Genomic DNA, 25,577 nt, shown 5'->3' on the forward strand with positions numbered 1-25,577 from the left:
AGTCATGTTGTTCCGAGTATAAAACTGCATTTTCTTGTCCATAATCATTTATCTCGTAGATCTGGTTTCTATCTGTTGATCCTCCTGAGGATAAACAAAAACAAAATCCCATTTTTTCTTTTGTTTTTGTTTTTGCTCTTTTTTTTGGTTTTCTATATATGTGAAATGAGAGGATATAAAAAAATGAAAGAGTTTGATACACGGCTTTGCTTATGCATCTGCACATATTTATATAGACTTTGTGAATCTTAATCAGTAATATATTATTATATTATATATGATTTATATATTGATCTCGATGACTTGTATCTTTGTGGCATTTAGAAAGAATGATTCAGTTCTGAGACGGTCGATTTATATTCTGTTATTGATAGGATTTTGGGTATAATATAACCGTTTTGTCAATCACATATATATATGTATATATAAATATATTATTTATCTATAAAATCAAATATTTAATTATAGAAATATTATTTGGTTATTTCAGATGTAGCATTTAACATTTAGAAATACAATATTTTTGAAAGCAGCGTACCAAAAGGAATTTTCATTTATTTGTCTTTTTTTTTAATAAGGACTTTCATATTAAAAACAAAACTATTACAGGATAAAACGATGAGTATTATAGTTGGGTAAAGTTTTGTATGAAACAAATTTCATGAATGATTCAATCTCGATCTATGAAACAACAAAGATAGAGACTAGAATAACCAAACAACGAAAAACAGTAGCTAGTGATAAGAACCATGCTTTTCTCTCCCTCGAACTATCTTCCATTCCATGTTTTGCTATTTGGTTGGAAGTTTTGTTTCTCTCTCACCTCTTGTCAAGCTGAGCGAACTAGATGACTCTGGCACAACTTCATCCACAACTTCTAACACTGTGAAGCGAGAAAGACTCAAAAATCAACCACATCCCACCTCTGGTCAAGCGAGCTAAATGTTTCTCATTTATTTGTCTTTGATGCTTTATATAAAAAGCATACAGCCTATAATATACACAGATTTGTTTTAGAGAAAGTTAATATAATAGTTTATGAGCATAAAGTTATTTTTATGTTTTACATAGCTAAATAAATAGGACCGATAAATACCATTATTCATATATATATACATTTACAATAGTAAAGAAAATTATTATGTATAAAAGCAAACATAATATAGACGGTTCCTAGTTGTCAATTGAAAGAAAAGAATTAGTCACATGAGTCGACCGTGCGAATGAAATGAGATGCTCATCATACTCCGAATTATTTGAAATAGCAATTTAAGAATTTAATACAGCTTCTTTAGTTATATGATAATTATGTGGCTCCTGGTGTAACTGACAACGTATTACAATTTACAACTTACAAAAATCGTAGTTAACTTATTTAGTTGAATATATTATCTGGACCATCCCAATATTTCACTGAAAGGGCACACGGTGCGGTGGCGTGACGTGTGATTAGTATCTTGATTAAACTACTAATTGGTTTATTCGAGAATATTAATATAATTTTCAAGTTTCAATAATTTTACCAACGGGATTCCTGTTCTTTGTCATTGCCAACAAGTTAGACGCATAAAATAGTTTATTCGCATATTGGTTGTCAAATAAATATTTAGAATTTAGTTAAAGGAAAAGTCATGTGTCCAAATATGTGAACAAAGAAAGTTTGCTAATATTAAATTTTAAAAATTAATATAGAACTTGAGGATTGCATAGACCACTAAAAACTGACAAATCAATCGATTAGTATGCGAAATTACTTATCAAACATTATGTTCTTCTAAAGTTTCAAGTAAAGCATGGGCAGTTGGCAAAACTCAAGTGATTGAATTTTCTTAATATCTCATATGAAAAATACGACGATCATGTAAAAACAAAGTTGGTAGTCGTTTTCTTTTTGTTTGAATAACACTTTTCGTTATATTAAATTCAGTTTTATCAACTAATCATGAAAGTAAATTTGCAAGCACAATATTGTCTATCCATATTTTTGGTGATGTGTAATGTTTTGCACGTAGTTGTGGGGATCCCCTGTGGTATTTATTATTGTGTTACAATTATATGCTAAGAACATTTTTAAAACTTTAACAAAGTTTAAAATGAATTTAAATGATATATGTCATTTTGAAATTTATAAACAAAAGGAGTATTTAAAAACAAAAATGACGTATGTACTTTGTAGAGAAGTACGGATTTAGGCCGGTCCCTCCTGGCCTTTTGGACATATCAAGCGATACAACTTCGTCAACTCTCACATCCTTTTTATTCAACAATTGTATAGCCTTGTTTATATATTAATGAACTAGTTGGTCTCCTATTGAGAACTATAATTGTACATCTATCGTATGTGTAGCAATTTACAAAAACAAACTTATCAATGAAGTGAATAAAAATGATGATATATTTGTTACATTTTCCTTGATCTAAACTGTAAAATGTCCTACCTTTAAATTTTATTTTATATATCATATATAGTTCTAGCTCTTTTATCTAAGACACCATGGCGATAACAATTCTGTGAGATGTAAAGTCAACATAAGAATTTTTGTTGTTTTGTTTTCATAGACTACCCCGCTATTCAATTAGAGAGGCACATGATGTGTCATAGGATTCCAATCTTTAATTAATTGGATTCCCAATTTAATAATCTAGTCAAACGTTATTAAAAACTATTTTCAGTTTTCTCGTTTCTCATTCTGTTTAAAAAAGAAATGCCGTCCGTACAAAGGATTATAGACCACAACAAATGTCATACATGTTGGCATCGTCATCCTAAAAGCCATGCATGGTAACATACTCTTTATTTTATATTTTCGTGATTTTTTGGTTATCCTAATGCGGTAACTTAGAGCATAATTATTGGAAGTTTCTCCTTCTTAGTTTCTCTAAATACATATATGTGTATCTATTATATAAGTGTATGTAATTATGGAGTTCTTTGATTTAAGAGAAATTCAACCAAAAGTTTATATATTAGAAACTTTTGGTTGAGTTTCTCTTAAATCAAAGAACTCCACAATTACATACACATATATGTATTTGAAGAAACTAAGAGGGAGAAACCCCCAATATTTATGCTCTTACAACTTAGGTGAAGTATAATGTCCGGATATATGGCTCCACTAGCAAATACAGAGGTTACGTTTATGGACAAGAACGTTGCTTAATTTAGCTATAAATTCAAGAAAAGGCTACACTAAGCATTGATTTTCTATTCAATGGATCTCTTGGTTTCATATTTTTTAATTGAAAATGCGACATGAAGTTTTGGTGAAATCTATTTGTGAGGACTGTTAGTGAATGTTGGAGAATATCTCAGCTCCCAATAAATATACATCAACGGTCAAGCTGTTCGTAAATGTTGATATATATTTGATAATTGTACGTTAACCTACACATAAAAGATGGAATTTGTATTAGAAACTACATTGAAGTTCACTGGAATTATAAACATGAGTGGCGTTTAACAAGAAGCGTATGAATATATTATATATATATGACTTATTTTTGGGTTCATTCCCTAAGATGAACATTTAGGTTCACCAACCAATAGGAATCAAGTATTTTTTATTTAATATCTTTTTAAAAGAAAACAAAATTTTGTTAAATTATATTATGTTTTTAAAATAAATAACTAAAAATAAATAAAAATAGTAGTAATTGAAAAAAAGATTTTTTAAAAAATTTTAAAACTATGATTCATCCAAACGGTTTAGAGTTTACCCAAGGGTTCCGAATTTACCAAGGGTTTAGGGTTTAGGGTTTAGTATTTAGGGTTTAGGGTTTAGTATTTTGGGTTTAGAGTTTTTATTAAAAAAAAAATTTTGCAACTACAACTGTTTTTATTTATTTTTAGATATTTATTTAAAAACATAATATAATTTAACAATATTTTGTTTCCTTTTTTAAAATATATTAAATATGAAATACTTGAATCCTATTGGTTGGTGAACCTAAAGGTTCACCCTAGGAAGTGAACCCAACAATAACTCTACATATATCAGCGGCGAATCTAGGAAAATAATTTTGTGGGGACATAAAAAAAATAAAAAGAAAGTTGAGGGCTTGGGAGGGTTTGGACCGTGGACCAGAGGGGGCAAGCAAAGGATTTAAGCCAACAATGCTAAAGAAAGTTTGTTGTTTTATATGCAAATTGATTTGTTTCTATATTTTTGTGGGGCACCTGCCTCCTCCCTATACAACGTAGGTTCGCCAATGATATATATATCACCAGTTACTTAGACTTGGTTGGTTGTTGTTCAGAAAATAAAAGACTTGGTTGGCAAGTGACAACCATATCATATCAAGCAATTGATAGATCATACAGTAGTAATAACACATGCTGTTGCTATTCTGTAATATCAAGTTTTCAATATTGTCATCCTATCATACTCACTTGAGACCGCAGAATAATTATCATTTTATGAAATATAGTTGCTTTCATATAACTTGATTAATATGTTGACTTTGCAACCCGAAACGATTTGTAATTTAAAAGTTCATCATTCTCTGGACCAGACATTTTTCTTAAACTATATCCATGTATTAACTATCGAAAAATAAGTAAATCATATGAAATTTAATTAACAAGGACATGAAAAACAAGTTTACAAACAAAAAAAAAAGGACATGAAAAACAACAAATTATATTTTGGCAAAGCTGGCCAATATATCAAGCAACACTAACCGACGTGTTTTCCTTTTGCATAATATAATATCATATGTCTTCATATAAGGAGTTTGATGATATTCTTATGGGGATAAAAGATAAGAGCAGTTCCAATTATTAGATGATATCGGACATCTACATGAAACATTATATACTTTTTTTTGAAACATTATCTACTTTAGTTATACATAACTGGATTTAATGTTTTTTTTTTCTTTTGTGAAAACAATTCTCAAAAAATGTATTGTAGTTGATATTAAAAAAAAATTATTCAGCATACAATACCATTTATTTTTATTGTGTATATTATAAATCTATACTTGCATTACTCTCTACCTAAGATAGAGTATTTGGGTTCAAAGATGAGTAATTTTTTGTTTACGAAAGAAAAGAGTAATGTTTTATAACTAGATTAAATTAGGTTTACATAAATATCCATAAAGAAAGAAGAGTGTATTTACTATTTATGCACCCTGCGGTAATGTTAAGAAAAGAAGCCATTTATATTCATTTGAACATTTGTGTTTCTTCCTTGATTGGATCTTTGAACTTTCCACATTTGGAACTTAGGACAATGTCAGCGCTAAAGATACAAAAAGTGAAAAAAACAAGTGTTCTTATTGGCTCATGGCCTGAGGATTGTGATTATCATCAGCACTCGCTGCCTCAACCACAGGCACCTTCTTTGCAAGAGACTTGGGGATGTCGAGATCTTCTTGAGCACATCTTTGTTGAGGATGGGATAACAGTATTGACATGGGCTTGAAAACAGACCTTGCAAGCCCTTGACCGCTCTCAAAGATGTAACCTTCATACTCTGAAATATGTTCTACAGCATCAACAAGAGAGTCGTACACATCTTGAGGACAGTTGTCAGGACTTGGTTTGTCGTGAAGGTACATAACATCCAGAGTGAAGAGCTTCTGATTTGTCGGCCACTCATGTGATGGCCTCACGGATGACCTGCAGTATATGAGAATCTGAAGAGGAATACAATAAAATGGATCAGTAAAAAAAGTAACTTATTTTTTTCTTGGGATTGTTTTACAGAAAATAAACTTACCACCCTCAAGATTCGGTTTTGAGCTCTAGAGTTTTTGGCTTCCTGAGCAGCTACTCGGAACAGTTGTGTAAGATCAGCTCGACCAGAGGATTTAGTAGCTGACAATCCTCTTAGAGAAGCAACAGCAGATGCGGCATCGCTTGTGAAATCCTTTTTAAGCTGAAACAAAAAAAAAGCCTCAAGTTTAATTTAGATGGCAGGTTCAGCAGATAGCCGGGGGTAGAGAGGATCTAGATATTGAGCTTCTTTCCAACACAACCAGTCACTAGATGGAAAAGACATTCAAAATTCAACTAAGAGATAACACATAAACACAAAACCAGCTGAAAACTTCTAACTACAACTATATAGCTTCTCATTATCCAGCTGAATCCATGTAAAGTTTCAAACTTTATCTCCCCTAAACATCAAGAATTCAACTTTTTAAATCTAAAAATCAAAACTTTACGGAGCATGAAAATCAAATCGAAAGAAACCCCTAAATCTCACAGTACCCAAGCGGCTGATTTGGAGAGGGTAGCGAAAGCAAAGCGATGATCCTGGTTGATGGAGAGCTTATTGTGGATGAATAGGATGACGGCTTGCTTGACGCACTCCATCCTCGTCAATGGCCTCCCGTTAGTTCCCGTCGTCTTCATCTCCACCATCGATTCCGCATCCACGTCTACGCAGATCAGTATGTCCTCGCTGTTTATACGCGTTGGCTTCAGCGCGTATCGAGACGCCCCGCCTCCGATCACCACATCTCTGTCTGCCTCCATTCGCCGTTCGATTGGGTTCCGACAGAACTCTCCGTATGTCTGGTGGTCTTTTCGACTTTCAACTTGCTCAGGTGAAAAACAAAAAGTTTAAAACGCTGCGTTTTCACTAGTTGACTAAAGAGAATAAGTCAAACCTCAATACGATGTCGTTTATGTGATTCCTTCCTAATTATTATGTCACTTTTTTTTTTGTCACTAATTCTTACAATGTTGAATGATTTATGTTCACGGTGGTGACCTGACCTCCATCAGCTACATAGTTTTCTTAGGCTTTCCATATGATGATAATGATTCAAGTACAAAAAAAAAAAGAAAAATGAAGTAGCTGACAATACTATAGAAAGAGAAGTTGTATATACAATACTATAACATAAACAATCATAGTTAACGATTCGGTAACAAGTTGCTACACAATCATTCTTTTATATGTCTCTTTCTTGGCTCATCATTATGGACTTTGGTAACCTGCGACTTCCTCCATTGCCTTGAAGGTGAGTGTTGTTCAGCTTCTTCTTGTTCATTTCAGCGTACATCTCTTCTATCATCGGCTTCCATAGCCTAACCCGTGCATTTATAAACCAGTTTGATACCTTTACTCACACACAAACAATAAAACAAGACACACTTCATCACTTACTGCATGGATTTGTGTAGCCTAAACATACATGCAACTAAAAATCTTGAGGCTTGAGTTACACTAGAGATGCCATTACCTGACTTCTTGATAATCCACTTCGTATAGCAAGAAGATGTTTCTCTGAATCTGTTGGGTAACTGTAACCAAGAAGATATATACATCAAAATCACAAGCTTAACTATGACTTAGTAAAGAGCCAAAGATTCTTACGGGTGAAGAAAGTTTTGGAACATCCAAGTCCTTAGAACCGAGACTGATTTCTCAGGCAAGCCTCGTTGCGGTCTCCAAATCTGATGGTTCTTATGTTTCAGCTGCTGAAGAAGGCAGTGCTGGTGGATGATTGAGTTTTCTTGACACTTCTCTTTGCCTCTCTCTAGAACTGATCCCATCATAAGTATCTTCTTGCTGATTCTCTCTCTCAGGTTCTTGTATAGGAACGAGATGGTTTGGAGTGCAAACCGGGTGTGTAGCTGAGGATCTAACTCGGTTGCTGCATGGAACGCTGATACAACCGTGTGAATCTCATCAACGCAATGACTATATCTATCATCCACCTGAAGATAATTATCAGCTAAATACTTTAGTAAATCAAAATCATTCTCTAGCTTATGTAAATATATGTGTGAATATATATATATATACCATTTGAAGAAGACCCAAGAGATGGGTTTTCTTTGCTTCTAATGCTCGTCTTTGATCAAAACCTCCTTCAAGAAACTCGGGTTGATTCTCAAAACGTGAAGTAAAAGCTGAATCAGCAGCCTCTGACTCAGTTCCTTGAGATGGTAAATAGCATTGAGGATTATTCTCTAAGCCGTAGAGAGAGTATGTGGCGAAATTAGATAGTATTTCTTGAACAGAATGAAGGTACTTTGAGCCAAATACAACTTGAGAAACATTATTAGAAATGTCTCTGCTGCTTGACGAAGCCTGCTCTGAGGTTATTCTAGTGGATTTAGTAGCAGCACAAGGACTTATCTCCGAGCACTCATCAGAAACATCTTCTTCAGCAAATGTACATGTTACTGGTTCACTAGGACCAACAACACCTTCCACACATGAATATGCATGGAATCCACTTATTTCTCCAAGACTCCACATGTTGTTTGAGGAATCATCATATGGTCTTAAATGATCCAAATGATGAAGTGGAGGAAGAGGAGGAGCCATGACCTCGAAGCTTTCGAAATGGCGGGTTTCTTGAACGTTGATAGAGCTTGAAGTAGATGATAAGTACTTGTTAGTGAGAAAAGAATTGAAAATATCATATCCACCCGTTTGTAGAGGATCTGATCTCAGGGAATTCCATGGAAGCATTGTTGAAAAAGAAGAGGAATCTTCTCTTGAAGGTATAAAATCCATGAGAAGATTATTTTGGTTAGTCATGACATTATCCAGAGAACTAAAAGTGTTGTCGTTGTCCATTGGGTTTCAAATGAAACTGCATTAACAAATAGAGAAGTATTAGAAGACTCAAAACAAAGAATTTTCAGAAGATCTTAGAAACTAAATCTTTGGAGAATAGTACTAAATGTAGATGCTGCAAGTTGACAGAGAACTTCAATGTTAGAACTATGTCATTAATGTCTCATTATGTAATTAGTTAAGCATATAGGTAAATTTTAAAGATATCTGTAATAATTAATGAAAGCAGTGTGTAGGCTCAATGATGCATAGACCAGTAATAACTCAAAGATATCTGTGAAAACAGTAACCTAGTTAAACAAAGAAGAAACCTTTAGATTACTACAAATGTCCATAGAACATAAAAAGAGTTGAACTTGCCTTTATCCTTCTTTTGATAGAACCTCTGGGAAGATCTCAGAGAACAAACCGTTGCAAACAGAACTCTTACATCAAAATTTTCCAAAATGTGTGTTAAGATTGAAGAAGAAGAATTTGTTTGTTTCTCTTCTTTCTCTGTGAAAGAACACTGTACCTTTCACTCCTCAGCTTCTCAATTTATGTTCCTAAAGAGAGCCAAAAAGGAGAAATCAACAACAAAATTATTATATGTTATAAATAAAAGAAAAAGATGATACAACAAAACTGAAAAAGAGAAAAGTGAGTCTGATTTAATCTCTTTTGCATGAATCCGAACAATACAAAAAGTTCTGATCTTCTCCTTACTTTTATTCATTTTCATGGAAAAACCCCTGCATCTTTAACTTGATCACTTGCCTCACTAAGAGATTCAATGCACTAGACCAACATATAGGCAGAACTATTAAATAAAAAACAAACTATCTCTCAGGCAAAGAAAAAAACAAATTAGCTCAAGAGACAGAGATGTGGAAAAGAAGGAGGGCCAGATTACGTACGGAGCTCCCTCTGTTTATGTAATGCAATCCATTTCATATATTTATTAGATTTTCTGACACAAAGCAACGAAAAAAGGTAAACAAGAAAAAAAAAATCAAATCTTATAGAATTTACTTATTAAACATGTTGTTCATAGAAAGTAATGTTTCTCAAGAAATATATGGTTGAAACTTAAAACCAAATCCAAAGACATGAAGAAGGCAGATGCGTTAGTGTTACTGTTTAGTACAGAGAAGTGCACTCATTTCTGTTGCAGGCTTTAAATTAGGGAAGCGACCCTACATTTCACTATTTGCATGTCCTTATAATACAATAAGAAATTTTGTTTTTGTTTTCTTCTGCTGGTTTCAATAATCAGAAATCAGAAAGAGGGAAAAAAGTAAAGAGATGTGAGATCTTTTTATGGCCATTTAAGGAGAATTGATGAGATGTGTGATCCATTGGGGTTATTGCTTTTTTCTTCTTTCTTTTCTCACCACTCCTGTCTTTGTGTTGTGCCATCAAATCTCATATCCATTTTACTTGATAAATAAAAAAATATTTTTTAAGTTTTATTGTAATCTTTATAAAAAAATATCAATCAAATTTGTCCTCTTCTTTTTGATTGTTCCTTTCTTATAAAATCTTGTTATCTTTTGGTTCAATGTGTCCCTTATATGTAACGTCTTATTATGCCAGTTAAGAATGATTAACTCTAGTAGTCCTAGACTAAAATAGATATGCACATCTGAAACTATGCTATTCTAACTTGTCTATATTTGTAGGTCTTAGTTTTTTTAATTGGATAAAATACAAAGTAATAAGAATACAAGGATGAGACATACTGGAATTGAATACAAATATACTTGATATGCGTAATCTCAAGCCGCGTTGTAACCATTAGGTTTCTTTCTTTCGTGGGCCATTGTTTGGATTCGTTTGTCATTTGGGCCATTGTTTGGGCCTTTCGGGTTTTCTTTATGTGGGATGTATGTTGGATCCCCTTCTGGACTTGATGTATTATATGTGGGCCTAGTCCCTTTATTAATAATAATAGACGGCATAAAAAAATACAAATATACTTGTCTAGAATCTAGATTTACAGGTCTTAGTTTTTTTTTTTTAATTGGATAAAATACAAAGTAAGAATACAAGGATGAGAGATACTGGAGTTGAATACAAATATACATACAATACAGGAGATAAAAGCCCATAAAAGAGAACCTAAGCCCATAATGGAGTCCAAAGCCCACAAAAGTGAAATAAAGACAAAACAACGACATTTCCTAAGCGGATTTTCGGATCGGTAATAAATCCTAGGCCTAGCAAAAACTACAAATGTCGTCGGGACCACACAAAAAACAAAAGACGCAAAGAGAAAACAGCTGAAACTGAAAACGAAAGGACGACAAAAACACACCTTGCCTACTTAATTGGATCTGCTTAATTCAGATGACGTGGCTAAAAAACCAGAAGGGCTTTCCTTTTTTGGTTCTCGTTCTATAACCTCAAATTCAAAAGGATTTCGAGACTTGTGATGTGATCTCAACACCATCTCCTAAGAGCAAAGAAGGAAGAAGAAGAAGTAGAAGGAAGGAAGGAAGATAACGTAATAGAAGAGGGATTGTTAACCAGCGAGTCATGGACTGGCAGCAAGTTTCTTCTGTAAAGAACACCCTTTTTTTTTAATTTTCTCCTTTCTTTCTCCTCTTAACTTGGATTGGTAATGGTTTGTGTCTTCTTTCCTTTGGTAATTTTTTTATATATTTAAAAAAAAAAGCAGAGATTAAGCTCTCTTACCGTTGGAGAGCAACTCTGCGCCGTATTCATACCTATCTTTGCCATTTTTGATTTCCTTTTCTCCACCGTGGGACAATGCTTCGATTGCCGCAGCCGCCGCCGATCGCCTCAGACATGCCAGCAGGCGAATCTGGCTCTTCTTGCCCTTGACTCTCCATGTGGGTCTTTTCTTCATTTTTTTATCAATGGGTTTTCAAGTTCTTTTTTTTTTTTTGATTGGGAGCATAAAGTTTTTTAACCTTTTTGGTTTTGGATTAGCAGTTTCAGTCAATGAAGTTGAAGCATTGTATGAGTTATTCAAGAAACTTAGCTGTTCAATCATTGATGACGGCTTGATTCACAAGGTATGTTCTTTTCAAAGTTCAAATGTTTTTCTTTTTTTTATTGAAGTTGATCGATCTTCTCTATGATTATGATTGTAGGAAGAGCTTCAGCTGGCGCTTTTCCAAGCTCCATATGGTGAGAACCTCTTTCTTGATAGGGTGAGTGAGTATGTGGACTGAATAGCTTTTTTTTCGATGGTTTCTTGGACCTTTTTTTGAGATGAATGTTTTTTTTGGTAGGTTTTTGATTTGTTCGATGAAAAGAAGAATGGAGTTATTGAGTTTGAGGAATTTATACATGCCTTGAGTGTGTTTCATCCCTACGCACCAATTGATGAGAAGATCCACTGTAAGGATCATCATAGCAACATAACTATTCAGTCTCCTACTAATAATAATATACAGTCTCTCAAGCATATGTTTCTGATTTATGGCAGTTGCGTTTAGGCTCTATGATCTTAGACAAACCGGATTTATAGAGCGAGAAGAGGTAAATAATCTACCATTGCAAGTTGAAACTTTCTTTTTGAGCTTATTAGCTGGTTTATGTTGTTAATGTTTAGGTGCATCAAATGGTGGCTGCTATTCTGATGGAATCTGAAATGATTCTATCCGATGAACTTCTGACCATGATCATTGATAAAGTAAGTGTATGAGTTGGAATCTCAGTTAAGTAGCAGATTGTTTCTAATATTGGTTTTTGCTAGACATTTGCTGATGCAGATTCTGACAAAGACGGTAAAATAAGCAAGGAGGAATGGAAAGTGTATGTGCTTAAGCATCCCACCTTATTAAAGAACATGACTCTTCCTTACCTAAAGTACCAAATCTCTTTCCTCTTTTGTTAGATGTAAACTCTTCAATCTAGTAAAAACTTTATGATCATTGACATATATGTTTTTGAATTTTGAAGGGATGTGACGACTGCATTCCCAAGTTTTGTATTCAACACCGAGGTTGAAGACTGACACAACAACAGCACCGGTTATCTCTTTCTTCTTGATTTTTTACGTACAGAAAAACAGTTGTAAATGTGAGGTTGCTCATATCGTCATTGTAGACTGTTCCGTTGAAAGTAATAAAGAATTATTTCTTCTATGGCCATATATATGGATCAGTGATTCAGACATATCATCTGTTGAAAGATTTGAAGGGATTATAACCACAAAAACAAATAGAATAGGGGCTAACGAATATTATGAAAAGTCTTGTCCACAATTATTGAGAGAGAGAGAGAGATTTATACATGTATAAAGAATCTATAAACCGTGTAAAACCAAAATACTTGTGCCAATTTCAAAAGCTAGGCTGAAACAGACCGCTTGACTACCGTTTACTAGAGAGTTACATAATTATTTTTAAATTAATATTATGAAAGGAATCTATACTGTTTTTTTTTCTGTTTTCAATCATTTTATATATTTTTTGTCACATGTGGAATGTATGGAAACATTACATTCACAGCTATGGAAGTAAGAGATAGAAAGTATGTAAAGAATAACAGAGAAGGAGAAGGGGTCAACACATAACATAAAGACATGAATGTAAAAATCAAGCTGAAACTGCAGCTGCGACTTGTTCTTACTCAGGGAGGAGAGTGGACACCAGTTTCCTGTCTCCCATACACATTGTCCACACGCCCTGTTCTACATTTCATTCCATTTGTCTCACACACACAAATCAGATTTTTGGATCCAAAAAACTAATGCCTCTATCCAAATCTTGGATGGTTTATTTATAATATTACATGTAACTGGCCAGAACTTGGAGGAGCGGAGTGTGTGTTATGTTTCACTCTTAAGTTGCTTGTGTTATGTTTACTTCTATCTATGTTCATGTTTCCTCCTTTGTCTTTGATGCAACAGTTTCTTTAGTTAGTTTGGTTATGTTAATTGTAGAGATTTGCTGAACCAATTACTCCATTGATGGTTGGTTCGAAAAAAAAACAAATTATCTTGAGAACACCACCATTGGGCTTATATTTATGGGCTAGGCCTTATCTTTATGGGCTAGGCTTGCTAGAATTAAATGTCCAGTTGGTTAGATCGGTTTTGTCATGGGCTAAAGTATTTCGGTTAAGAAGATTAAAAAAAAATGGGATGGAATAAATAAGAATATGCTTTGGGCATATATTAAATCCAAGAGCTTCATCTTCTCTTCTTCGTCTCTCATCGTCTCCACGACAAGAGAGAGAGAAAAAACAAAATCCTGCTCTGACTTCAAAAGCCTTTCTCAAGCTTCTTCTCGACTCTGAACAAGTTACTAAGCCCTCAGTCACTTCAAGTGTAAGCACTCCTTTTCTTACTGTTCTTTATTCCTACTGGAAATGTTAATTTCTTGCAGATCAAATGTTCGATCAAATGTTTAGATGAACCCATTGCATAAAAAAGAAGAAGTTGATACTTCTGTTTCTATGCTTGTTGCTGGTTTTAGGTTGTGTGTAAGATAGATAATCTTTAGATTGTGTTTTTTTTTAATTTAATTTTTTTTTAAAAGATAGTGAAATTTCACTGGTTATCAATGATTAAAATGATTTTTTTTAATTTAATTTCACTGGTTGTTAATGACACTGAGAAACCAAAGTGTTCTTGTTTTATAGGTGACTGTTTTCTTGATAGAAAACAAAGGAACAAACCTTTTTTAAAAAATGGCGCATCTACTCTCAGCTTCATGCCCTTTAGCTATCTCACTAACCAGCACCACCACCAAGAACTCGGTTAAGCCATTTGGTTTAAACCAAACCTTCTTCAGTTCTCAAGTCATTTCGAAATCTTCTCTCAAAGGACTCCACTTCCAAGAGAAGAAACCGAGAAGAAGAAGAAGCTGCGTCTTCCTAGCAACTGCTGTACCTATCACCCAACAAGCACCACCTGAAACATCCACCAACAACTCCTCCTCCAAACCGAAACGTGTTATGGTCATCGGCGGAGACGGTTACTGCGGCTGGGCCACTGCTCTCCACTTATCCAAAAAGAACTACGAAGTCGCCATCGTCGACAACCTCGTGAGACGCCTCTTCGACCACCAGCTTGGTCTCGAGTCGTTGACTCCTATAGCCTCCATCCACGACCGTATCAGCAGATGGAAAGCTCTGACAGGGAAGTCTATCGAGCTCTACGTCGGAGACATCTGCGACTTCGAGTTCTTAGCTGAGTCTTTCAAGTCTTTCGAGCCGGACTCCGTTGTCCACTTCGGTGAACAACGGTCTGCTCCGTACTCTATGATTGACCGTTCCAGAGCTGTGTTCACGCAGCACAACAACGTGATTGGAACTCTCAACGTCCTCTTTGCTATCAAAGAGTTTCGAGAAGAGTGTCATCTCGTGAAGCTTGGGACGATGGGTGAGTATGGGACTCCGAATATCGATATCGAGGAAGGTTATATAACGATAACGCATAATGGTAGGACTGATACGCTGCCGTATCCGAAGCAGGCGAGCTCGTTTTATCATCTTAGCAAAGTTCACGACTCCCACAACATTGCTTTTACTTGCAAGGCTTGGGGTATTAGAGCTACTGATCTCAACCAGGGAGTTGTTTATGGTGTGAAGACTGATGAGACTGAGATGCATGAGGAGCTGCGTAACCGGTTGGATTATGATGCCGTGTTTGGTACTGCTCTTAACCGGTTCTGTGTCCAAGCTGCTGTTGGTCACCCACTTACGGTTTATGGTAAAGGTGGTCAGGTAATTGACTTTCTAAAAATCGGTTTAGATAAGCGTCTAGTCTGAAAAAAAAAACAATTTAATAAATTTTTGAAAAAATCAGTCTAAACGATCAAAAGATCGGTCTAGGCGTCCGCCTAAACATTAAACAGGATGCCTACATTTTTTGAACATTGGTTTTTATTCGGTTTGTTTCTTTCTTTTGCAGACAAGAGGCTACCTTGATATAAGAGACACGGTTCAATGTGTTGAGCTGGCTATAGCGAACCCAGCAAAGGCTGGTGAGTTCAGGGTATTCAACCAGTTCACAGAACAGTTCTCAGTCAACGAACTGGCATCGCTGGTGACTAAAGCGGGTTCGAAGCTGGGGCTAGACGTGACGAAGATGACGGTGCCTAACCCGAGAGTGGAGGCGGAAGAGCATTACTACAACGCAAAGCACACTAAGCTGATGGAACTTGGACTTGAGCCTCACTATCTCTCTGAGTCACTTCTTGATTCGTTGCTCAACTTTGCTGTTCAGTTTAAGGATCGTGTGGACACGAAGCAGATCATGCCTAGTGTTTCTTGGAAGAAGATTGGCGTCAAGACTAAGTCCATGAACCCCTAAACAGTGCAGATTATTATTAGTACTTGTAAGGGAGATTATTAGATTATATGCGAGAGTTGTGTTTGTTTGTTATCCTTCAAAAATTCAGTTGTGCTTTAAGGAGTTTGTACTTACGTACTGTGCAGGTTTTTTATTTATTTTAAACCTCGATGAGCTCTCACCAATACGCATTGAAGACATCTATGATTTAAGGAAAAAAATTCTTAAAATTTTTAGACAAGTAAAATTGCAATAGTGGAGAATACTACTAGTTTGGCCTGCGACATTTAACCGAAACCGAATACCCGAACCGGATCCGACCCGGAATGGACCGGTTTGGTTTGGTTTCGGTCATACCATAATTATCCGATGGATCTGGTGCTGATTATTCATGGGTATCGGTTCGGTTTTGGTTTTTACCCGGAACCAATCGGGTATCCGATTAAACCAGGTTTTATGTTTAAAAAATATAGATTTACATCTCCCGAAGGTCAAACCCAGGTTGAAAGGCAAAGTGCTATGGTTAATACCACTATGCTACTTCATCTTCTTTGTTCTTAATTACATATTATTAATATATATACGATTCCGATTTATTTTTCCCTTAAAATATTTTTTTTTTTTTAAAATCTGTAAATTATTTTATTTTGTGAATATTATATATATGTTTCACATAATAAACGGGTACCCGGAACCGACCCGAAACCGGCAGTACCCGACCCGAAATCCGAATCGAAATTTGTTAAGTACCCATTAGATACAGAATTCATTTATCCGAAAACCCGAACCCGAATGGATCTTATCCAAACCCGACCCGAATATCCGAAGTTCCAGCCCTACTATTAGTAAATATTTTTTGGTATATTAAATATTGGAGAATAGTGTTGGTGGGTCATCGTGGATGTATTTTAGTGTCATCCTTTTTCCAAATATGAAGGAAACTTGTGCTGTCAAACTCGAAGGAATCAAATTGTTTTTGTATGAATTATTATAGTTTCAGCCCTAATGTCTCTTCTTTTAAAATTCGTTCACTCCTTTTCTTCTTATGTGAGACGATAAAAACCAAAAATACTATATCAATATAACTAAACTATTATTGTATTTTATTTAAAACATATTTTAGAATATAATCGCAAGTGCTTGTACTTCTTGAAAACAATTAATCAAATTCTCAGTGCAAGATGCTATCATATTTCAGAGTTACGCAAAGAAGCATTGTATGTATATTTATGTGAAAATATTATTCTAATCTTGTGCTTGTTCGACTTAACACTTTTTATATGACTTGAATCTCTAAAATAAGAAGAATGGCAATATGTACAGCAATGATCCAATAATTGAGCAAATAATTCTCTATAGTTTTACACAATTCAATTTAACTGAAAATGCTTTTGGTGTGGAGGCACTGAGTATCTTTTTAATAAAAGATTTCTCTGTATTGTATTATATCATTCTAAATATTATAATATCATTAAACATTTGTTGGGGAGATTGTTGTTTATGGTTGATGAGGTCATCGTTGCCATCAGTATTCATCAACTTGCAAATTAAAATATGTATTAAAGCATAACCTTAATTTGGAAGACATGCCACATGATCTCACACAGAAAAATCTTATTCCCACAACTACCAAGGTGTATAGGTCGGCAACTTTTTGTTTTTATTTTCAGATCATTAGATGTGCAATTTATTTGCTTACACTTCATTGCATGAGTTTGAATCAAGCGACATTTGTGGGCATCAACATTTGTTTATTGTTTGCCTATCTTTTTACTTCCAGTTCTCTATGCAGATCGACACCTGAAGTATTACAGCTACGCTAGTGAGCACTTGAATGATTTAGGATTCATAGTAACTTTAAATGAGAGTCGACTATTATAATGAATCTTGTGTGTTTACAGTAATATGAAACAGCGTGTACATCATTAAATCGTTATACACAACCAAACAAAATAACATGAAAAATAAGACAAAAAGAATGGGTGTCGGAAATTCATGCATTCATAACATGGAAAGCTAGATAAAAGGATGGGCACAACAAAGAGGGCTAGCCAGGAAAAAAAAAAGAGGTTTCATGGATGGAAGTTAGGTTGCAACTACAGACTCCAAAATATAGTTACCCGTTGGTGTGCTTTTGCGCTAAGGTGAAGTAGGTTCCAATGTTCCATTGCTTACTCGATCATATCATCTTATTTCTCCCTTACTATCTCAATAATTGATGCCTTGCCAAATTTTTTGGTTATCGTCGATGTATGATTATTGTATCGTCTTATTAGATATTCGTCTGGTTATCGTGTGTATATAAAAAAAGAGAGACTACAATTTCAAACCAACCATTCGAAGCTCTTGGCAAAATAGCAGTGTCGTGTGACATCAGTATCTATCATTGATGCGGCATAGGTCAATCCTGATCCTTGGAATGTGGAACTTGGACGTTTGACCTTATTTTCCTAATCCTACTACAAAACCTACTGGTATAATGCAAGTATATAGCATTCTATTCCAATTACTCAACGCCAAAGAAGAAGAAACTGAATAATTTTTAAGCCCAGCGTCGCTGTCAAAACCCCCACTCAATTATTGAAAGTTTGTCTCCCATTTTCCAATTCTTATTAGTTTCGACTTATAGCCGAATAATTAAAAATGTATTATACAATTCCACAACGTACCTTTTTTTAACTGGACACGTATATATTTTGAAGGGAAATAGATGGAGGCTGATTCAAACTTCAATAACTTAATTCTCAAAAAAAAAAAACTTCAACAACTTAATGCATAAACTCTACCAACTACTTAATACACGAGACCAAGGCACACAGTAATAAAATTATTTGATATTTTTCTATAAAGAGGAATATTTCCTTGAAGCCTGGAGCGGGAGGCCTTACGAATAAATGGTAGAATCTTCTTTACTCAGTTCTCTACTTTATTCTTTAGAATATTGACATAAACAATGAAATTAACTTTCAGATCGACAACGCATCCATATGATAACCATAAAACTGAATAATCACCAAAAAAAATATTATTCATGATGAAGAAGGTACTCGGAAGTCCATACTCGATCCAAACAACCACTACTCAGATGAACTACTTTAACCACGATCGAACAATAGTCCTACCATGCATAGATGAAACATGTATAATATTATTGCATGCCAATCACAGTACATATATAGTAACGTTTTCATAACATCTTTTATTTTACCACTCTGATCAACATGATATTATAGAAAAATAAATAAACTTTAATCATTATACAACTAAATTATATTTTATTAGTTCTAATCAATAGATAAATAATGTTGATTGATTAAGGTAAAACGAAGAAACAAATTTACTAATTATATAAAACTATAATTACACATCTTTAATTATTGTTTATAATTCATTTTCTACATGGGTATATATAACTTTGATCATCGGAGAGGATATCAGAAAAGAGAAACCCTAAAATTCTGCTTTTGGTACTGTAAAATACTATTGAAAAGCAAGAAGTAAATGTTGACACACACACACACACAAGAAAAACAAGAAGTAGATTACAATCATACCCGAAGAGCTCCAACTTGGACAAGCTTAGGGACAAGGTGACCACTTAGATGGAGCGCGACGAGGGACTCAAAACCACCGACACACTCACGACCAATGAAAACCGCCGGAGACGGAAGAACGACGGAGCCGCCGCCGGAATATTCTTCTTCAAGAGCCATGGGGAGAGAGGAAACCTCGTGATCATCGAGCTCGATGACGGTGGGGACGACTCCTATTGTGGTGAGGAGTCTTTTCATGACGTGGGACATGCAACAAGAAGATCTGCTGAAGATGATCACTGGATGCTCTGATATCAGCCGTCGGATCTTGGCCTCCGGTGATTCTTCTTCGTCTATGGAGAGAGAAGTAGGTGATGTTTGGGGAGGAGTTAGGTCTAAGCGAACGACGTCGTTGGAGAACAGTTCTAAGCTTAATTCTTGCATCATAGGCAATTGGAGAGAAAGAAAACGTAGATAGCATTAATCTATGAGGCAGAAGTGGTTTTGTATTTGTATATATAGAAGAGACCCAAGAATCAAAAGGTGTTCCAAAAAAAAGTATTCCAAAAAATATAGAAATAATCAAAAAGAGGTTCAACCAATAAAAATGAATCATTAGTGAAAATAATAAATAAAATTAGGGGGAACAAATAGCCAATAATATAAGAGAAGAGCAGGGAGTGGTGTATGTGGTTGCTTACATCACAAAGTACTGTCTCTCAGTGTGTTGCTTTTGTTTTTTTTTTTGTTTTTTGTTTTACTTTTCTGATTGTTTGTTTTATGTATTTTTAAAATTATTTAGTCTGAGGAGTTAAATCTAATCTTAGATGCATGGGAGTTCCAAAATCGACGCGCTAGATTTTATTGTCGATGTTGACCTTTTCAATGGGAAAAGGCGAATGCAAATTGTATTCGCAATAGTATTATTTCATAGTCAGGTTAGAATCAGAGGAACACGAGTACTCTCCTTATATGTATTGTATTGGCTTCGTAAGTTTTATATTTTGATTGTTTAATTAAGCTTCTAAACTTTATACAAGTGGTTGTACTTTTAAAAGTCCCGTACAACTAAGTTATTGCATATTCTTTAAGCTTACACTTTTGCTATTATGACAAAGCATTCATGTTTTCATGTTAGTTTATGTAAAATATATAAAAAATGGACCAATCCCATTCCATGGCAGCTTACGTTGAGATTCTGTGGTCGTTGATCCCGTCATAACGGAGTGTTAGGATTTATTACGTCTCCAAGAAACCTCGAGCATATACGTTGTTTTCATAACTTTTAGCCTGTGATTTTCATCATGTTGAGGATGATAAGGTCTCTTACAACCATGACGAGTAAAAATAACAACTGCAAAGAGTAACGAGTCCATTCTGTCATACAAGTTGAATCACCTCATACAGATCAATCATCAACATAGAGATCTGTTACATGAGCAAAGTACTACAACTACATGAAGAAGAGGACAAGTATAAATGTGTGGGAATAGATGAAATGGAGCCCAATTTGAAACGGACTTTATAGAGAGAGATATGGTTTATACGAGCACCGTTGATGGTGTTGTCTTCAATTTCGTGTCTGCCACATGTGCTCACAGCTCACTAAGCCCATAGTTATTTTTAAGACTTAATACTACTAGTTTATATATTTAAGTGGATCCATTTTCTTTGTTGTGATCTCTTATAGTCTTTTAATAGTTGTCCACCAGGATCATGACGTGTTTTTTATATTGATCTCACCTAAAACATTGTCCTAAGATTCTATATGTAAGATTCCAGTTCCATCAATATTCCAATTAAATAAAACGAATCTTTGTCAATGATTCGAACGAAATGTTAGTGCGTTTGCGGTATATATATTGTATATTTCAGCTTTAGTAAAGATTTTATACAGTGATATCCTGAATTTTAAGATCCGGGAAAATAGCTGAGAGTAACTAAAATAATTATATAAAATAATCATATAAAATACTTCCAGAGTGCTAGAGGTTTGAAGCAGGGTTGCTCCCTCTCTCCCTACCTGTTTGTTCTGTGTATGAATATCTTATCTCATAAGATTGATAAAGGTATGAGGGAAGAGAAGTTTAATCTGCATCCTCGATGTAAAGCTCTCTCCTTAACCCATCTTTGCTTCGCTGATGATTTAATGGTTTTTGTGGAGGGCACAAAAAATTCGATTGAAGGAGCTTTAGCAGTGTTTGGTGAGTTTGCGAGTTTGTCGGGTCTTAACATTAGCATTGAGAAGTCTACTGTCTTTATGGCGGGAGTAGCAGAAGAGGAGCGTAGTAGAATTTTGAGGAATTTTCCTTTTGCTGAGGGTAAGCTTCCTGTTCGTTATTTGGGATTGCCTCTAATGACTAAAGTGATGTGTAAGCATGATTATATTCCCCTGATTGAGAGAGTTAGAGGCAAGATCAGTTCTTGGACCTGTAGGTTTCTATCTTATGCGGGTCGGCTTCAGTTGATTACTTCGGTGATTATGAGCATTGTGAATTTTTGGGCTTCAGTTTTTCGTCTCCCAAGTAAGTGTATCAAAGAAATTGAGCAACTTTGTGCTTCGTTTCTTTGGACTGGTCCTGCTCTAAAGTCTACAGGCGCGAAGATAGCTTGGATTGATGTTACAAAACCAAAATGTGAAGGTGGGTTGGGGTTGAGGAGCTTGAAAGAAGTAAACAAAGTTTATGGTCTGAAACTTATTTAGAGAGTTCTATCAGGTGATTCTTTATGGGGTAAGTGGATAAAAAGCTATTTACTCAAGAAGAAGAGTTTTTGGGAAGTAAATTACAAAGACCATGTAGGATCTTGGATGTGGAGGAAGCTTTTGAAGTTGAGAGAAGTGGCTAAACAGTTTTATATTAAGGAAGTGGGGAATGGTCGCCATACATCTTTTTGGTTTGATAAGTGGTCTGCAAAAGGGATGCTGTTCGATATTCTTGGAAACAGAGGCATTATTAATATGGGTGTGCGTAAGGAAGCTAATTTAGAGGAAGCAGTAATGTGTGTTCGGAGGAGAAGAAAGCACAGAAATATTTTGCTCAATGAGATTGAAGAAGAGTTACGGTTGATAAAGGAGAAGCTGTCTTATAATGTGGAGGATGTTGATATGTGGAAAGGGAAGTCAGGTTATAAAAAGAAGTTTTGACCCATGAAACTTGGAATCTGCTTAGAGAATCAAATAGCAACTGCACTTGGGCAAAAGGTGTTTGGTTTTCAAAGGCTACTCCTAAGTATTCATTCATCACGTGGCTTGCTTTGCTAAATCGGCTGGCTACTATGGACAGAGTATCGAAATGGTCCTTGGGAGCTGACACAACCTGTGTTCTTTGTAAAAATGATGTTGAATCCAAAAACCACTTGTTCTTTGATTGTGATTATTCTGGGCAGCTTTGAAAATCTCTCACTATGGGCATCCTTCTTACGGATCACTCTAAGAACTGGTCTGTTATTACTTCTCAAATTTCGGACAGTTCAAGAGGTGGGAAAAGCGGGTTTTGTATCAGATATTCTTTTCAGGCTGCTGTCTATGCGATTTGGAGGGAAAGAAATAGGGTGAAGCATGGAGAGAAGCCTATGCCTATTGCCATGCTGCAGAAACTGGTTGATAAAGGAGTAAGGAATAAGCTTAGTCTGATGAAAATGGTGAAAGGAAGAGCTATGGTGGATGGTCTGGAATATTGGTTTAGCACTAGAGTGTAGCTAGGGGTGTCTTTGATTGATTCTTGGTTGGAGGTTTGAAAAGGTTTAGTCCCCTTATTATGAGATTCTTACTCTTTTTCCCTATTAGAGTTTTGTCCGATTTGGGTTTTCTCTAGTGAGGGTTTTAATGAGGAGAATCTTATAGCATTTCCAAGCTTGACTTGTTCCACATGGTCAAGCTTAAGGGGGATTTTGCTTTTGTTGAGTTTAAGGGTTGGGTGTTTTCAAATTTGAGTTGTTTTTATCCTTTTTCTTGCTTGTTTTTTCAAGTATCAAGTATGCACTAGTTTGTAAAAAGGCTTTTTTGATGAATAAAATTTAACATTCATTCAAAAAAAAAATCATATAAAATAAAATGAACAAAATAAAAATTAATTAATTATTGAAACATGTAAAAATTATCTGAACAGACGTATTAATGTTTGTTTGCATTCATATATACATTTCCAGTGATAAATTTACAGCATGACTGGATAATAACACCTTTAGTTTTATTCCCTGCGTTTAAGGTTCTAGTCATGCGAAGTACAAAACTCGACTTGAACTGATCAGAGTCATGTTCTGTTTGTACAATTGTCTCCCATCTGCCACTATCACTTCATCTGCTTCTGTCTCAGTCTGTAACATTGTCCAACCTTCAGTTTCAAATGTGTGGAAAACAGATTAACATCCATTGAACTTCTTTTTTCATAGGAAAGCATACGATTGTATTACCCAGGAAGACAATCAATCAAAGTAGAAGGATAAGAGCATCATTATCGGCATATCTTAAGCCTGTCCTTAGTAATATTAGGATTAAAAATAAAAGAAAATTGGTTATTATCATAACAAACGTTCCTTAACTAAGGACAATTAACAAACGTCCTTATGAACACGTGTCTCTTTTTCTTTCCACATAGATTCTCTCTCTCGACGGAAATCAGTGTTCTCCCACTGTAATCACTCCGGCCACCACCGCTGCCCTCCCTTTCCCAGTTCCCTCTATTAGTCGTAACAGTGGTATCAAAACCTTTCATCCTCAGAATCTATGGCAGAGATCGGCGATTTTATTAGGGCTTGGCGAACAGAATCAATGGAGGAAACTGCTATCGAGCGGAATCAATGGCGTAGACTTAGGGTTGTCGAAGACAGGAATCGAAGACAGGAATCGCACCTTTCGTCCTCTCACGGTAACTTCAAAATTCCTCGATCTCTATGCGTTTTAATTTATCTTTAAAAGGTTTAGTGAAGTGATGATGTGATTTTGGGTGTTAGGTTTTGAAATCGAGAGGACAGAAGCTCGAGACTAGGCTGTTGGAAATTGCAGAAGAAAAAGTATGATTCGAAACGTTTTTCAGAAGTGGAAGTGGTTTGATTGGAAGTGTTCTTTGCAGGAGGTTGATGAGTTCATAATTGAGTTGCCTAGATCTTTTGACGGTAAAGAGACGGTTCAGTCTAATAAAGTTCGATCTGTCGCCGAAAGGCTTGCAGTTCAAGCTGCCGAGAGGTGAAGGGTACTCACACAGATACGTAGATTGACGAAATGTGATCGAAGTTGTAAACTTTATGGGAGGTTTTTACAGGGGTTGGAGGGTTTATGTATTGGATGAACATGGGACATCATCAGAAGCTTCAGATAGAATGATTGTAATGTTAGTTCCTCTTCTCATTCTTTCTCTATTATTGGTTATTTGTGTGTGGATGATTTGAACTTGATGATGTTTGAACATTCATGGGACTTGGCAAGAGTGAAAGGCAGAGCAGAGAAGACGCATACACTACTGTGGTAAGGCAATGAGAAATCATCGTGAGTAGTATCTATGGTTGTTCTTATCGAGTGTTCTAATGTTGCAGATATTGTTGGAGAGGTATTTCTCTACACAAGGTCTATGAGCCGAGATTATACTTCCCAAGAGTTTAGACCTCCAAGAGAAGATCAAGAACACTGCACCTAAAGACCCTGACTTTTTACCTGGAAAGCTCGAAGAGTATTACAGATTCTAGCTCATTGTTTCATGAGGTTTCATTTATTTCAGTTCTTTTTTGTACTTCTTGGCAGCTATATACTCCTTCACATAAGCACATTACTTCTCACCAAAGCTGGAAAGTTGAGTAACTGGTCGGAGATTTTTAACATTGTGTGCATAAAAAACAATCTGTTTAGAATTTGAAGGACTCAAAAAATCCCAGCAATAATGTGTCATTTTGCTAATGTCTCTTACATTTGTGTCTTAACATAAAAATAATAATAAAATAAACTAAGGACTCAAAAATTAGTCCTACCAATAATGTTGCTCTAATGTTTTATTCTTTATTTGGCTTACAGAACTTCAAAGATAAATCATAAACTGATTACTAGCAGAAGATAGATATAATCATTTCTTCTTGAATAGGAAGTGTGAAATCATCCACTCTTCTCCATTGTTGTATCCAAAAAGCTCAGCAACTGCCATGAAGAAGGTTCTCCAGTAAACCATCCACTTCACTGCCTCCTCTTTCCCATAAGTCATTTCCATTATCTCCCTTATTGCAACTATCTCCTTGTCCATTCTTTTGAGCCACTCT

At 35.2% G+C, this 25,577-nt stretch overlaps 5 protein-coding genes and 1 long non-coding RNA gene across 13 annotated transcripts; 3 read left to right on the forward strand and 3 right to left on the reverse strand.

Moving 5' to 3' along the window:
• Positions 1–5,142: 5,142 nt before the first annotated feature.
• LOC130503731 (uncharacterized) lies at positions 5,143–6,551 on the reverse strand. Its single transcript, XM_056998283.1, has 3 exons — positions 6,221–6,551; positions 5,727–5,885; positions 5,143–5,643 (listed from the first exon to the last, which is right to left on the reverse strand). Exons 1-3 carry the CDS (start codon positions 6,485–6,487, stop codon positions 5,281–5,283), a joined length of 789 nt encoding a protein of 262 aa, XP_056854263.1. The 5' UTR covers positions 6,488–6,551; the 3' UTR covers positions 5,143–5,280.
• Positions 6,552–6,804: 253 nt separating this feature from the next.
• LOC130503730 (homeobox protein ATH1-like) lies at positions 6,805–9,669 on the reverse strand. Of its 4 annotated transcripts, none has more exons than XM_056998281.1 (7): positions 9,446–9,669; positions 9,255–9,326; positions 8,910–9,094; positions 7,767–8,565; positions 7,335–7,678; positions 7,201–7,261; positions 6,805–7,077 (listed from the first exon to the last, which is right to left on the reverse strand). In XM_056998281.1, exons 4-7 carry the CDS (start codon positions 8,547–8,549, stop codon positions 6,910–6,912), a joined length of 1,356 nt encoding a protein of 451 aa, XP_056854261.1. In that variant the 5' UTR covers positions 8,550–8,565; positions 8,910–9,094; positions 9,255–9,326; positions 9,446–9,669; the 3' UTR covers positions 6,805–6,909. The 4 variants fall into 4 exon arrangements, with proteins under 4 accessions (XP_056854261.1, XP_056854260.1, XP_056854262.1 ...); XM_056998280.1 differs by having other exon boundaries at positions 9,255–9,348; XM_056998282.1 differs by lacking the exon at positions 9,255–9,326.
• Positions 9,670–10,795: 1,126 nt separating this feature from the next.
• LOC108854480 (calcineurin B-like protein 10) lies at positions 10,796–12,652 on the forward strand. 3 transcript variants are annotated; one of them, XM_018628050.2, is made up of 9 exons: positions 10,796–11,090; positions 11,206–11,383; positions 11,484–11,569; positions 11,648–11,707; positions 11,789–11,897; positions 11,986–12,038; positions 12,112–12,192; positions 12,256–12,368; positions 12,462–12,652. In XM_018628050.2, exons 1-9 carry the CDS (start codon positions 11,067–11,069, stop codon positions 12,514–12,516), a joined length of 759 nt encoding a protein of 252 aa, XP_018483552.1. In that variant the 5' UTR covers positions 10,796–11,066; the 3' UTR covers positions 12,517–12,652. The 3 variants fall into 3 exon arrangements, with proteins under 3 accessions (XP_018483552.1, XP_018483553.1, XP_018483555.1); XM_018628051.2 differs by having other exon boundaries at positions 10,799–11,090; positions 11,487–11,569; XM_018628053.2 differs by having other exon boundaries at positions 10,800–11,090; positions 11,209–11,383; positions 11,487–11,569.
• A 1,022-nt stretch (positions 12,653–13,674) lies between these two features.
• Positions 13,675–15,982, forward strand: LOC108855863 (UDP-sulfoquinovose synthase, chloroplastic). The gene is made up of 3 exons (XM_018629780.2): positions 13,675–13,833; positions 14,148–15,233; positions 15,421–15,982. The coding sequence occupies exons 2-3, from the start codon at positions 14,196–14,198 to the stop codon at positions 15,820–15,822; spliced, it is 1,440 nt and encodes a 479-aa protein (XP_018485282.1). The 5' UTR covers positions 13,675–13,833; positions 14,148–14,195; the 3' UTR covers positions 15,823–15,982.
• Positions 15,983–17,400: 1,418 nt separating this feature from the next.
• Positions 17,401–19,958, reverse strand: LOC108849834 (glutaredoxin-C6). 2 transcript variants are annotated; one of them, XM_018623441.2, is made up of 2 exons: positions 19,356–19,956; positions 17,401–17,601 (listed from the first exon to the last, which is right to left on the reverse strand). In XM_018623441.2, the coding sequence occupies exons 1-2, from the start codon at positions 19,779–19,781 to the stop codon at positions 17,572–17,574; spliced, it is 456 nt and encodes a 151-aa protein (XP_018478943.1). In that variant the 5' UTR covers positions 19,782–19,956; the 3' UTR covers positions 17,401–17,571. The 2 variants fall into 2 exon arrangements, with proteins under 2 accessions (XP_018478943.1, XP_018478941.1); XM_018623439.2 differs by lacking the exon at positions 17,401–17,601 and adding an exon at positions 18,741–18,919 and having other exon boundaries at positions 19,356–19,958.
• Positions 19,959–23,820: 3,862 nt separating this feature from the next.
• On the forward strand, positions 23,821–25,111 carry LOC130503729 (uncharacterized). 2 transcript variants are annotated; one of them, XR_008940970.1, is made up of 5 exons: positions 23,821–24,202; positions 24,288–24,519; positions 24,596–24,664; positions 24,760–24,798; positions 24,867–25,111. It is a non-coding gene; the product is annotated as an uncharacterized LOC130503729 (long non-coding RNA). The 2 variants fall into 2 exon arrangements; XR_008940969.1 differs by having other exon boundaries at positions 24,596–24,798.
• Positions 25,112–25,577: the final 466 nt, after the last annotated feature.

The sequence above is a fragment of the Raphanus sativus genome, unplaced genomic scaffold (assembly GCF_000801105.2).
Source record: "Raphanus sativus cultivar WK10039 unplaced genomic scaffold, ASM80110v3 Scaffold1092, whole genome shotgun sequence".
Classification (NCBI taxonomy): Eukaryota; Viridiplantae; Streptophyta; class Magnoliopsida; order Brassicales; family Brassicaceae; genus Raphanus; species Raphanus sativus.

Excerpts from the sequence above, each read along its gene's own strand:
- LOC108855863 (XM_018629780.2), top strand. The coding sequence starts at position 14,196 with ATGGCGCATCTACTCTCAGCTTCATGCCCTTTAGCTATCTCACTAACC. Across the intron at positions 15,234-15,420 it reads TTTATGGTAAAGGTGGTCAG|ACAAGAGGCTACCTTGATAT; the intron begins GTAATTGACTTT and ends TTTCTTTTGCAG.
- LOC130503730 (XM_056998282.1), bottom strand. The coding sequence starts at position 8,549 with ATGGACAACGACAACACTTTTAGTTCTCTGGATAATGTCATGACTAAC. Across the intron at positions 7,679-7,766 it reads TCTTGGGTCTTCTTCAAATG|GTGGATGATAGATATAGTCA; the intron begins GTATATATATAT and ends AATTATCTTCAG. Across the intron at positions 7,078-7,200 it reads GTGGATTATCAAGAAGTCAG|GTATCAAACTGGTTTATAAA; the intron begins GTAATGGCATCT and ends GTGTGAGTAAAG.
- LOC108849834 (XM_018623439.2), bottom strand. The coding sequence starts at position 19,781 with ATGATGCAAGAATTAAGCTTAGAACTGTTCTCCAACGACGTCGTTCGC. Across the intron at positions 18,920-19,355 it reads TCCAAGTTGGAGCTCTTCGG|GACTATTGTTCGATCGTGGT; the intron begins GTATGATTGTAA and ends TATGCATGGTAG.
- LOC130503731 (XM_056998283.1), bottom strand. The coding sequence starts at position 6,487 with ATGGAGGCAGACAGAGATGTGGTGATCGGAGGCGGGGCGTCTCGATAC. Across the intron at positions 5,886-6,220 it reads TCTCCAAATCAGCCGCTTGG|CTTAAAAAGGATTTCACAAG; the intron begins GTACTGTGAGAT and ends TTTTTGTTTCAG. Across the intron at positions 5,644-5,726 it reads AAAACCGAATCTTGAGGGTG|ATTCTCATATACTGCAGGTC; the intron begins GTAAGTTTATTT and ends ATTCCTCTTCAG.
- LOC108854480 (XM_018628050.2), top strand. The coding sequence starts at position 11,067 with ATGGACTGGCAGCAAGTTTCTTCT. Across the intron at positions 11,091-11,205 it reads ACTGGCAGCAAGTTTCTTCT|CAGAGATTAAGCTCTCTTAC; the intron begins GTAAAGAACACC and ends TAAAAAAAAAAG. Across the intron at positions 11,898-11,985 it reads AATTGATGAGAAGATCCACT|TTGCGTTTAGGCTCTATGAT; the intron begins GTAAGGATCATC and ends GATTTATGGCAG.